Source organism: Chenopodium album, chromosome 6 (assembly GCF_948465745.1).
Source record: "Chenopodium album chromosome 6, dcCheAlbu1.1, whole genome shotgun sequence".
Classification (NCBI taxonomy): domain Eukaryota; kingdom Viridiplantae; phylum Streptophyta; class Magnoliopsida; order Caryophyllales; family Amaranthaceae; genus Chenopodium; species Chenopodium album.
Genome location: NC_137839.1, coordinates 20,137,294 through 20,149,806, shown reverse-complemented (window position 1 = coordinate 20,149,806; position 12,513 = coordinate 20,137,294). Strand labels below are relative to the sequence as shown.

The window sequence follows — 12,513 nt, the reverse complement described above, 5'->3', positions numbered from 1 at the left end:
CATTGCATTGATTGCCGTCCAATCGGACTTTGTGCAAGGGGGTGACGGTGTGGTAATAGTACCATCTAAAAACTCAAATTTCCTTCGAGCTTCATTCTAATGTTGTTTGAATGTCGGCAGCCCATGTTTCATAATTTTCAGCAGTTAAGCGAGTAGGAGTAATGAAATCCCCCGGTCGATCTTGGGAACCGAGGTAATATGGTGAATTTGGCTCGATTTTTGGTGGTGGTGGTGGTTGATCATCGCCACCAGCCATAATTTAAAAAAAATTAAAGACTTAGGCCTGATACCATGTAGAATTAGATAGAATTAGGCAGAAAATAGCTTGACTTTCATTGAAGGTTACTGTCGAAATCTATAATACAAAGCTCTCTAGAATCCTAGTCCTAGACAAACATGGAAACTAGAGAAGATAAGGAAATAGAAAAGATATCATGACAAATAATTATTCTCCTAAATATATGATATTTCCTAATATATATCCTAATAATAACCCAAATTCTCTGATCAACTTTGTGGCGATCCTATGGGCAATCTGGCCCCAACATAGAAATGACATCATATTTCAAGGGCGTGAGTGTTAATCCGAAAGCTATCTTGGATTTAGCACAGTTACATGCAAATAGATAAGAGCGAATTCAATCCAGGAATCTAAGTAGATATGAAGCCTCTCAAACAGTTAAGGATGTAGTAAGACTCCAAGCAATATGGAAATCTGGAAAGGCTACGACACACTCCTTTGTTTCGGTGTGTGTGGATGCAGCTTGGAAAGAGGAGAAGGGAAAGAAGGGAAAGAGTTGGAGAGCCGCCATCGCGTGGGTAACAGAGAATACCAGCCTACAACACATTCAAGGAAGCAAGAGAATTTTTGCTATAACCCCAACTCAAGCGGAAGGTCTAGCCATCCTAGAGGTTATGCAACACACTCATGTGGAGGCTAAAAATCTGTTAATAAAATAGACTCGGTACGAATGGTGGAAGCAATAAGAAATCCGGAGAAAGCTGAGGAGGAGCTAAAGCAGATAGTCAGAGATATTCGCCAGGAAGCATTAAAAAGGCATTTGGTTATATGTATTAAAGTAGATAGGAATATGGTGGCTAAAGCCCATCACTTAGCCACCTATTGTAGAAAGTATGGTTAAGTTGGAGGGTTAGTCCTCCTTTCCACTCCTGTCTAAAAAAAAAAAAAAAAAAAAAAAAAAAAAAAAAAAAAAAAAAAAAAAAAAAGTATGTTATTTTCATTGTAACTATATAGATATGTTCATTTTGTTTTTATAATATGTTCATCCGCTTTATAAAATATGAATAAAAACATTTTACTGAATTTTAATGTACATTGTATTATTTAGATCTACAACTTTTCTGAATTTGTTGATTTGCTTGCTTTCTTTTTTGAAAATGTAATAATTGGTTGGTTTTCTTCAAGAAATTCATATAGTTTCTCATTGCAACATCAAAACCACATAAATCACAAATTTACACCAAAAAACTTGCAAAAACTAACAATCGAACTCAAATTGAACAACTATGCATGTCAAAATTGTACTTACCTTTTGTTTTCGTCAGCCATCTTGAACAATTTGGACCAAGAAGTTCGAAATTCACGATTTATTTCTTAAGGTTTGATGAACTTGAAGAGGTTTTCAGTTTTTTCTTTTTTGGGAGAGAAATCTTTCACAAAGAGAAAACTTCTAGAGAGAGAGTATAGTTTGGAATGATCCGAAATTACTGTATGGTAAAAAAAATAATAATTTTACAAAAATTAATTTCCTTTTTCACTGTGCAAAATAACTCGTTTACATTAGAATTGAACAATATGTCTTTTTCTACAGCCATGTACATACATTATAATACAACATGATGTACATTCCGCAGCGGGTGCACCATACGAATCGTGCATCCGCCTGCAGGAACCACAAATTGATACTAATGTACTTGTAGCTCATTTTATTTTTTTATTATTATATTGACAGCCGATTAATGTAACTCATGATTAATGATACCATGTATATAACACAAGACTTGCTTCAATACATTATATATCGCATATGAATGATTAATGTATGGCTTCAATTTACACAAGCATTGTATATGATGCATCAAGGTCCTTGTTTTGCTAAGTCTTATTTGGTCAATAAGAAACAGAGCTATTTTCTATTAATGTATGACTTCAATGTACACTCAGTTATATTGGTGAATCATCAGATTACTTCGAAAAAAAATGTCTCAAGATGATTTGAATGCTGCTTCCTCTAGTAATGGGCATACAACTCCTAGATTACGGTCCGCCCACCCCACAAAACCAAGGCATAAGCTTATCACAAATGGCTCGTGGATATGTATGGATGATGCACGAGCATTAGACATAATGCGCTCAATAAAGGGAGTAGCAACTCAGATACTCTATGAAGCTAAAGACTTTTGGTGCTGCCTCTACTGAACTCACTGCAATAAGAGAGGGTCTTATGACGGCATAACATTGCAGAGAGTTTTGTGGGAAAAACATTTCAAACGCGTAAATCAAAGTTACCACAATAATTGTCAATCCAACAAAACTAGAAGAAGTATTTAAGGCTTTTTTTTTTCTTTTTTTTTTTTAAGGCATATTTAAGGCTTGGTATAATAGGAAATTTGCATCTCAACCATAAAATTTTGATTTCTATTTCCACTAAGAGGACTTTTGAGGGTGAGGATTCCCTTATCCTTGCCACCATTGTGATAATTACCCAAGCCAAGTCAACTCATGTGAGGTTCCGACCCAATAGGACATTACCCTTACCCTAATAAAAGGCAAGAAAACCCAATGAAAACAAAAAAAGTTTTAAGTAGATACAGAATTTCTAATTGAACAGAGAAACCGGTAGTCTGCACAATCCTTTTGGCAATCTTGTCAATTCCACTCGGCAACGCTGCCCTCTACAACACTACATGTCACGGTCCAAATAAATATATGGGAAAAAATCCTATGGTAATCTTATTCTCCAGCATAATTTACAAAGAGGTGTTGTACACTCAAATCCACAGGATAATAGGGAAGGGCAAATAAACAAGCCCAGATCCCCCTCCGATCTAGAGCACTTGTTTTCATGCGCGGTCATCAGAATGATTCACAATTTCTGTCTGGCTGTCCAGTGGCATGTACTGAGCCATAATAGCCCTAATTTCTGAATCCATGTATTGCTGCAAGTAGCAATAAATAAACGTTAGGTTTGTCTAATAGAGAGTGACATAAACGGCTGGCATAATGACTAATGTATGATTAAGAGCACTGTAAAGTCCATCAAAGATAATTTCTAGAAATTTTGAATTTCCTAAATTGTAAGGGAAACAGAAAAGGTTGGCCAAGTAACTTAATGTAAATTTGTCAACCAAACAACTTAGCTTATTTTAATCTCTTAGCCTGAAAATAACGGACACATTATCCCAACCTCTCATAAGCCATAATAATTAAGGATATGACACAATCTTACTAAATGATCCGTAGTTGACTGCTTACTAAAATTTTGGGATTTAGAAACAAATATCAACAACTCATCACATTTAAATGAGGAAAAAAAAAAAGAAAAAAAAAGTGACTTAGCTAAGCAGTAGAACTTACCCTGATCCTGTACTTGTAAAAGAGATAGCCCCCAGAAGCAATCATACCCAGACCTATCAAACTAAGCCATACAGCAGCCCAGGTTGATTTTGCCTGTGCAGCCGATTTGCCTATATGACACAGAATGACAAAATAAAGGTGAGCCATTGTAATAGCAAATTATTGAAACAAACCAAGCAGCAAGGTTAACAGCTCACTTATGCAGGTATCATGGTCCTTCATGTACAACAGATCCCCACTGCATGAGCAGTCATAGCTACCCCATGTATTCTTACAGCTACAATCCGAGCACTGGCAAGCTAGTTTCTCTTTGCATTCGTCGATGTCTGGAAAGAACAATGCACCATTAAAAGGATATCAAATTATTTAAAGGACAACGTAAGCAAGCTAGAACAGTCAAGAATTTTCATGACATATGACCATAAAGTCAAACAGATAGAGATAGCAGACATTGTCATACTTGCATAATCAATATTATTAATTAAAAGCTAATACAGTTCATCAGCAATGAAAAAAATATATAATCTTGGTTAATGTAGAATAAGCACAGGCAACGTAATTTGTAGACTATCTGCCAAGGGGTCAGGAAAAGACATACGGAGTATAAAGAAGAAGAAAAAAAAAAGACATTGCCTTCATCTTTAGCATTTACTCTGGCCAATTGTTCAACAAAAAAAAAAAAAAAAAAAAAAAAAAAAAAAGGGAAAATTGCTGGTAATAAAAAAAACAATTCAATGTACTCAATTGTGCTCCAGAGATAATTTTAGTTCCCCATAATGTTCACAATGAAATACCACCTATATGATTGTTAGTTCCCAACATAAACATATTGTTGTTTACAGTCCTAGTTAGCTTGGTTTATTTACAAGAGATAGAATTTTGAAGATCAGAAATTGAAAAAGAACAAGGTATCTCCTGCTACAAAACTGTAGTATTAATATTATAAACAAGGCATTCTCATAATTTTACGATTAATCTTTTTTTTTGGGTGTTCCATCCAGTTCACCCGTTGAGCTAATCCGAATTCGGAGCTCAGTTTTGGATGGTTAGGTTCCAGTCTCCTCCCAATAATTGTTGTGGGTAGGGCTGGCAATCCCTGACCCGACCCGATAACCCGACCCGAAGTTACTGAGAGAAACCCAAACCCGACCCAACCCGAACAACCCGAATTCGACCCGATTAGACCAAAATGTCATATATCGTTATAATATTAAGTTTTAAACTATTTTTGATAGTTTTTTAGCACAACCCGAAATCTGACCCGAACCCGACCCGAATTGCCACCCCTAGTTGTGGGGAATTGAACACGCCGTCCTCCCTACCAAGTACAGCCCCAATCACCACTACACCAACAACCAATTGGTATAATTTACGACTAATTAAGCTTGTGTTTTTGTTCCCTTAGGCCATGCAGATTATCCCTCTACGTACTTAAATACATACAACAACCCCCATCGCCCCCCAACCCCCCCACACACACCACTACCAAATTGGACATGTGTACTGTTCTTGAATTTTAGATAAGAAAAAGTAGACATCACCAGCAAGATAACCCACAGACCAGTATATGGAAATTAACACAATTTAAAACGAGAAAATATATGAACAAATTATTATTCAAATTATCCAGAAAATTTGCTAACAAATTATATTATTAAAAAGTTGCCACCATTTACTAGTGATGTTCTATTTTACACACCAAAGGAATTTGATACATCTTAATGGAGCTAATGAACGAGCATTTAGAAAGTTTAGGTTTCTTACTAGCAGAAAATTATTAGCAAAAACCCTTTCTTTGCAGAGAAGCAATTAGCTTTTTTTACTCCCTTTGTTCCATTTAGCTTTTTTATACTCCCATTGTTCTATAAAGACCTTTCAATTCAGGTAGAAACAGGGACCAAGGGAAAAAGGAGATCGAATGAAAAAGTAGATTAATGATCAATTTGTTGCCTTTTGGATTAGAAATAATATATAGTTTTGAGTATGTGGATTTAAGAGGGTCTAACATGTGGGGTATGGAAGAAGGGTAGAACGGGAAAACAAAACATTTGGACTTTAGATTACTACATCAATTCTTAATCTTTCACCTATCAATCATGTACTCGTACTCGTCTACTCGATTGGTTGGGTATAAGTGACTACAGGAAATACTCAATTCCATTGAACTGGAGAAACATAGATTGGTTGGTAACTTAACTTCAAGTACCTAACTAAATAATTTCCCGTATATCAACAAAACTTGCTTAGCTACAAAAGAAAAATTAAGTTATACAGTACTTTCCAAGATCATCTATGATATAAGTGCTTTTAGTTCTGTAGCATATACAACATAAACATCACCAAAGCCTTAATCCCAATATGATGGGTTAAGGCTGCATTTAGGTATTCGTCAACAAAGACCTTACTCCATCCCCTTCAATCAATTGCTGTATACTAATTATAAACCCAAATTCTTCATATCATTCTTAACCCTTGACCTCCCATGGCTTTTGTTAAAATCCCATAGATCCCAAATCTTCCACTTTTATTCCCAGTTTTTTTGAAATGTAATACAGAAATATATTTAATATCCATGAGTGGGGTTTATTGCATAAACTTTCATGAAAGTGCTATTTACTCAAGGAATTAGACTTGTTGAACCAAACAAGGTCCAGTTTCTATGGTACCTACTTCCTCATTTCCTCTTCTTTGTAGTATATCAAGGAAATGCAGCCACTCTACTTTCTTAAAAAGTTCAATGGCAATCTGTATATAACATACACAGCAGAAGTGCATAATACAATCAAACAATAAATACACTATTAACAACTAAAACAAGGTAGATTAACTACCCACAGTGACTATATGAAGATAAATCACCATATAATTTCATACATTATATTCATATGCATTTCAAGCATAAAAAGAGAAGAGACAATTTACCTTCACAGCTATTCACACCATCACCCTTGAACCCTGGAGGACATTTGCAGGTATCCTCATGATCCTGCCAGCATAAAAGTCAGAAAAAGATTCTGAAGTTATTTGCCATAATTATTTTCCATAACTGACTTACCACACAAGCAGTAAATGTCTGCCCATGACGAGATTCATGCCAGCAGCCTCCATGGTTTATCTTGCATTTACCAGGTCCATTGGCTGACAGAAAATAAACACTGTTAGCTTAATGACATCAAAACAAGCCGCCAAATGCACTCCTTGTGACATCAAAACAAGATCTACGTGTACAAATCAATCCCTAAATGCAAAGAGATCAAAACTAGATCATAGAAAAGATATAAATGGCATCTGAAAGTGACCCAATAAAAAATAAAAAAGCACTCAAAACAAGTACTCTTCTTTTTTGTAATTAAATATATATTATAAACAAAATCTTGTCACCCATATACAAAAAGGCTAAACTCAAAGGTATCAAGCTCTTAAGCTAACATATAATATTTATCTTCTAATGAAATGTCACAGGCTGCTTAAGAAACTCATGAATTTCCAGGTTATCACTTGACTCCAACTGTGTGGGGGAAAAAAAAAAAAAAAAAAAAAAAAAAAAAAAAAAACTGTGGATGAAAGTTAACTACTCCGTACTTCGTATTGGTGCACCAACCTCCTATGCCAATAACAGGTCAATTGATTTAGAATCGTATTACATGCCTAAAGATTTCATAGTAATAATTAATAAAGCTCACATGGTCTAACTCTTTGAATCATTTTTTTTCTTTATTAGAAAAAGAGAAAACCCTTGGACTCAAGAGACGCGGTTCACGCGAGCGGGGGATGGGGAGGCGAAGAGCAGAACACAGAGAAGTTCTAAGAATCATGTTAGATAATCAGTTTAAATTTCATTGTTCAGATCAGCAGAACAACATGATAGGGCAGTAATATCTACATGATCATAAACATATAAATGAATAATATATTCATCTTTACCAAACAAATTCAGCTCTTAATTTGGTAAAAGTGACAAGTAGTCATCCAGACTCCTTGTGAGCAATAACTAGAAAGTGAAATTCTTAGTGGGCTTCTGACTAGATCAAATCTTCTTTTGACAGCTTATTTACATAGATCAGGCCTTTCTAGGTCTGAGTTCCTGCTAGTAAAGAATGACACAATTGAAGTATGGCTTACTAGGATAACCCCTTGTCCATTATGAGCTAATAATTCACTACTTCACAAGCTTCTTTTCTAAATTATTTCATTGCTTGCTTATGTGCCCAACTGATGACATCACACAGAAAAGAAGTGCAGCAGGCAGTCGGCAGCAGCACTCCAGAGACATTGGTCACATCACTCACATGTGTGAAACAACTCAGCTCTGTCTATCAATAATTTTATAATAAATCTAAACATGTAATTTGACGCAATGCTAAGGAAAAACCAGCAGACACTTACAAGAGACTTACAAGGGGGATAACAGAACAAATTTATTACATTTACATATCTTCCATAATTTAATTTTATTTTATTTTTTGGAAAAAAAAACTGTGTTTAGATGTTGTATATTTGATTTATTCTTTTCATGGGAAAGGGGAAAATATTTTAACAAAACTAGAGAATATAGACAACACTTAATGCACATCATAAGTCATACCCAAATGGCCAATTCTGAGGGGTGGGGGTAGGGGGTCCTTTTTTTAAATCAGAACTCTAGTGTCCTGATTTTAAAATTTAAGAGCATATGTAAAATGCATCCAACAGTGGGACAAATAACAGCAATTTCTATGGACAATTAGTTTGGGTCAGCACCAGCCATTACCATTTGCATCAAAATCATCTTGGTTAGCCTAATACATAAATATAAGGCATGGGAAGGAATGATAACACCAAAAATATGCAGTTACCACTTACCACATGACCACAAAATAACCTAGATAGCATTAGAGCAAAATTTATATGGCATCAAATTTTAAAATAATACAGACAGATCGTGCGAGCCATGGATTATACAGGGCTACTTGTAAGCCTGACAGATTCTTCAAGGTCAAGACTTAACTACCATTCCACTATGTTATGATTTGACAATTCTGAAGCTTGGAATAATGAAAATGAAAGTCAAACTACCAAATATATAATTCAGTGAATGCAGATATTATAAGGAAGACATCCATTGTCTACTCTCTCAGGATGTTAGCTTGAGCTAATGAAACCAATTGCTGCCAAGCATAAACAACATAAATCCTACTGTGGATATAAGAATTTAGTGAGCACAAATATGCCTATGGAGAAGTCAAGATCAAAGACATACGTTTGCATAAACTGTAGCCATCCCCTTGAAACTGCACGCCATTTACGAGGGGGCATTCACATACTCTTCCACGGAATGTATCCTATATAAAATAGGGTTGGAAAAACAGCTAAGCACTGAATTGTATAGAAGATGGGGATGAATGAGATTATAAGCAAAGAGATACCACTGATACCTTGCAAGCAGTAGCATTAGCAACCTTGTCTTCCCAACAGCCACCATTGTTATCCAAACACTCATTTGTTTCAATTTCTGGCATACAAAGAAGAAAATTTAATTTTTTAAGGCAAATTTAACTATCAATGAATAAGAAATTCTACTGCTAGGTACAAACTGCAAAACACCATGACCAGGACCTTACCATCACTCAAACAAACACCAGGTTCAGTAGTTTCTTCAAAACCAGAGCAAATAGCTTTTAATACAGCTCCTTTCTCCAACTTTCCTGTAGTCATATGGATCAGAATTCAAACTTCAGACTTCAGGGGGACAAGATCAGTAATTATAGTGTGAAAAGCTGAAAACAGCAGAAAGACAAAGACTCACCTCGGTATTGATGATTGTTAACAACAAGAGTGGGCAATATGGTTACATCACCCCTAGCTCCTTTGCCAATCTAAACCAAAGTTATCACATCAAAATTAGATAACTGAAAAACTGACACAAGTTAATTGAAACATAGGCACATAAGTGACACAACACTAGTTCCAAAGACACAGGAAAGTGTCCAAGTGCACACCTGTGCCTCCTGCTCTTCTTTCAGGACTGGATTATCAGAATCAGCTTCTGGATCTCCCATACATTTCTCGATCTTTTTCAGATCAATTCCTGCAGATAAAGATTAACACTAAGCCATCATCTACAACAGAACCTTAAAAAAATGAGTTGATCCATTGACCCAAAATACTTACCCAATGACTTGATCACTCCTTCAGCACAATCCTTATTATACTTCTTATCCTTCATGGGACATCTAATCTGGAAATCAGTGACGTAATCCCACCAAACCCAGGGTTTTCTTGTCTCATTTGCAACTTTAAATACACAGAGTTGCCTCAAGTTCTCAACCACAACATCCTTACCCTCATAGCCTCTGCTGAAATCTTGCTCAGGATCCGGTGCACAGTATCTTCCATGATTAATGCACTGGGATTTGCACTGTTTGCTTATTGTGAAAGCCTGAGGACAATACCATGTGATATAATGTGGAGTGAACTGGGTATAACCACCCTTTTCAAGTATCTGAGCAGCACCCTTAAATTCCTTCATAAATCCCATCAACATCTCACATTTGACACCACATTCATCATTACTAGTTGTCCATAGCTCATATTCTACTCGATCATCAGGATGAGGAACAGCTTCTCTCCAATCAAGATTCACATTAACCATGTCCCCCTTTTTAATAGCTTTCTTCAGTGTGTCCCCAAAGCTTCTCTCTATAAGGGCAGAGGGAATGGTAATGTTCTCTATGTACTTTGCAGATACACTATCTTCTTCAGGTGTATCCATGGTTATCAATGCTTCATCAACATCGTCTGCAACAAGGACAGCCGCCGCACCAGCCTGTTGTGCATTCCACACCTTCAAAGCGAAAAAGCAATCTGGCCACAAACAATAGCATTAATATTTTGAACAGGAAAAACACTAATACACTAACAATAAATGGAACCCCAACGTGGACTTTGCAAAACCTTGATCAAATGTTGCATTGAGGATAGCAACATGTCTAACATGAGGCAAAGCATATGGTAACTTAGTAAAAGATATTAACAAGCTTACGGTAACTTATTAAACGATATCAACAGTCAATTTGGTAGGGGAAAAAAATTACAATAATGGGAAAGAATTAAATGTAATCTTGTATGGAACGTATCATGCAAATGTTTATGGACATTATGGTAATGCAACCGCATCCTTCAATGTATGTTTTTCAGGATAAATCTCCATTACCAGTTGTCACTCACTCAAGTAAAATGAATGACAATGAAATTTATAACTAAATAAAGATACTTTGGTACGAGTTAGCATTACCATTGGCACTAACTTGGGAATATCTTGACAAATTTACATACATAGTCATTCCCAATACTACCATAATCACCTACCAAACAGGTCATAAAATTTATCAGTAACCCATAAAACAAAAGGCCACAACAATCCCAGCTCTTTACAATAAATTATTGCAAGTCCATCTCATAAAAATCATTTTTGCATACAAACATCCATCCTTCAATGAGTAACCCTCAACTAAGCACACAAAAAACCCATCTCTTCCTTTAAACTACAGATTCTACCACAAATTCAATCAAACAATTCCAGCGCGTAAAGGGTAGCTCAGAAGTTCATCAAACAACACATTAGTCAACAAAACCAGTACAATCTCACTCATGAAAGTTCAACCAATTAAGTGATTTAAGTCTAACAAAATTCAACTCCACTTCAACTAATTCAATCAACAATCAAATTTCAACAACTAACACAAAGATCAAAATCCAATAATCAAAAATCAAACAATAAACCAATCAAACAACAAAAAAAACACAAGATTGAATCAAAATATCACCTCCACGATCGAGAAGAACAAAGGTGGGTAATTGACCAGGCTTCTTCTTGAAAGAAATGCTGAAATCACTGAAATCTTTACACCCTTTATTATTTTCCTTAGGATAAATTACAGTCCCAGCCATACTACCACCATATTGAGGAATCCCAAAGTTTCCAATAGCACTATCATAAGTATCCTTGACGTCATCAGGTGACGTAACCCTCAAACTGTTCTTCTCCACAACAAATCTGGATTCAATTGAAGAAACCCATGTTAAGATTAGAAACCCTAGTAGAGTCAAACTGGTTTTCCTCTGATTTTCTCTCTCCTTTGACCGTGTAAACATCTTACAAATTGAGGGAAATTTCAGGGTTTTTGGGGTTTGATTTCTTGCTATGAATTAAAGGGTATTAGATGATAATAATAGTGTAAAAGAGAGATGATGAGAGAGAAAGAGAAGTGTGGAAGAAGGGTCAAGTAGAGAGAGAAAGGTGTGTGAAATTTCCAGAGAAGTTGTTGATGGAAGAGAGAGAAAGAGAAACCATGGAGTTTAAATTTTACTGTACCATGAAACTTGTTAGACTCTTCCTGCTAAAAGTCGTCGTTTGTGGATTTTTTTTTTTTCTACCATTTGGAAATTTTTGTGCATTTTTTAGACTATGATAAAGGATAATGTCGTAGACGGGATTTTGTTTTATTGGATAAAAATGATTTACATGTAAATGAATTTAATAGTACGTACTCTAAGATTTATACTCAATTTGTAAGTATACTATTTGAGTTCCCAAAAAAAAAAAAAAAAAAACCTTATAATTATACTATTTTACGTTATGTTGGTATACGGAGTATATGTTGGTTGATGTCTTTTTTGAAATATTATATGTAGTACTGTAGTAGAATGTACGGAGTAGTAATTTTCTTTATTGTATGAACTAAACTTAGAAATCATATCTCGAAACTAAGGTAAAAGTAATATAGAAAAAGGCATAATTTCAATTACTATATATCAAAAGAAATATATTATTATTTCAAACATTATACAAGTAAAATGGAAGTATGGTGATTAAAGTGTAATATAACTCAAAAGTAAAACTGAGATGGAAAAAATAATAGGAAATTAGGAAGTAA

General features: G+C 35.2%; 1 protein-coding gene across 1 annotated transcript; it reads right to left on the bottom strand.

Annotated features, from left to right (window-relative positions):
• Window positions 1–2,808: 2,808 nt before the first annotated feature.
• LOC145635940 (vacuolar-sorting receptor 4-like) lies at window positions 2,809–11,940 on the bottom strand. The gene is made up of 12 exons (XM_081687334.1): window positions 11,404–11,940; window positions 9,749–10,441; window positions 9,577–9,665; window positions 9,384–9,453; window positions 9,199–9,282; window positions 9,013–9,089; window positions 8,838–8,919; window positions 6,654–6,736; window positions 6,521–6,584; window positions 3,796–3,924; window positions 3,599–3,708; window positions 2,809–3,180 (listed from the first exon to the last, which is right to left on the bottom strand). Exons 1-12 carry the CDS (start codon window positions 11,729–11,731, stop codon window positions 3,085–3,087), a joined length of 1,905 nt encoding a protein of 634 aa, XP_081543460.1. The 5' UTR covers window positions 11,732–11,940; the 3' UTR covers window positions 2,809–3,084.
• Between the last annotated feature and the right edge of the window lie 573 nt (window positions 11,941–12,513).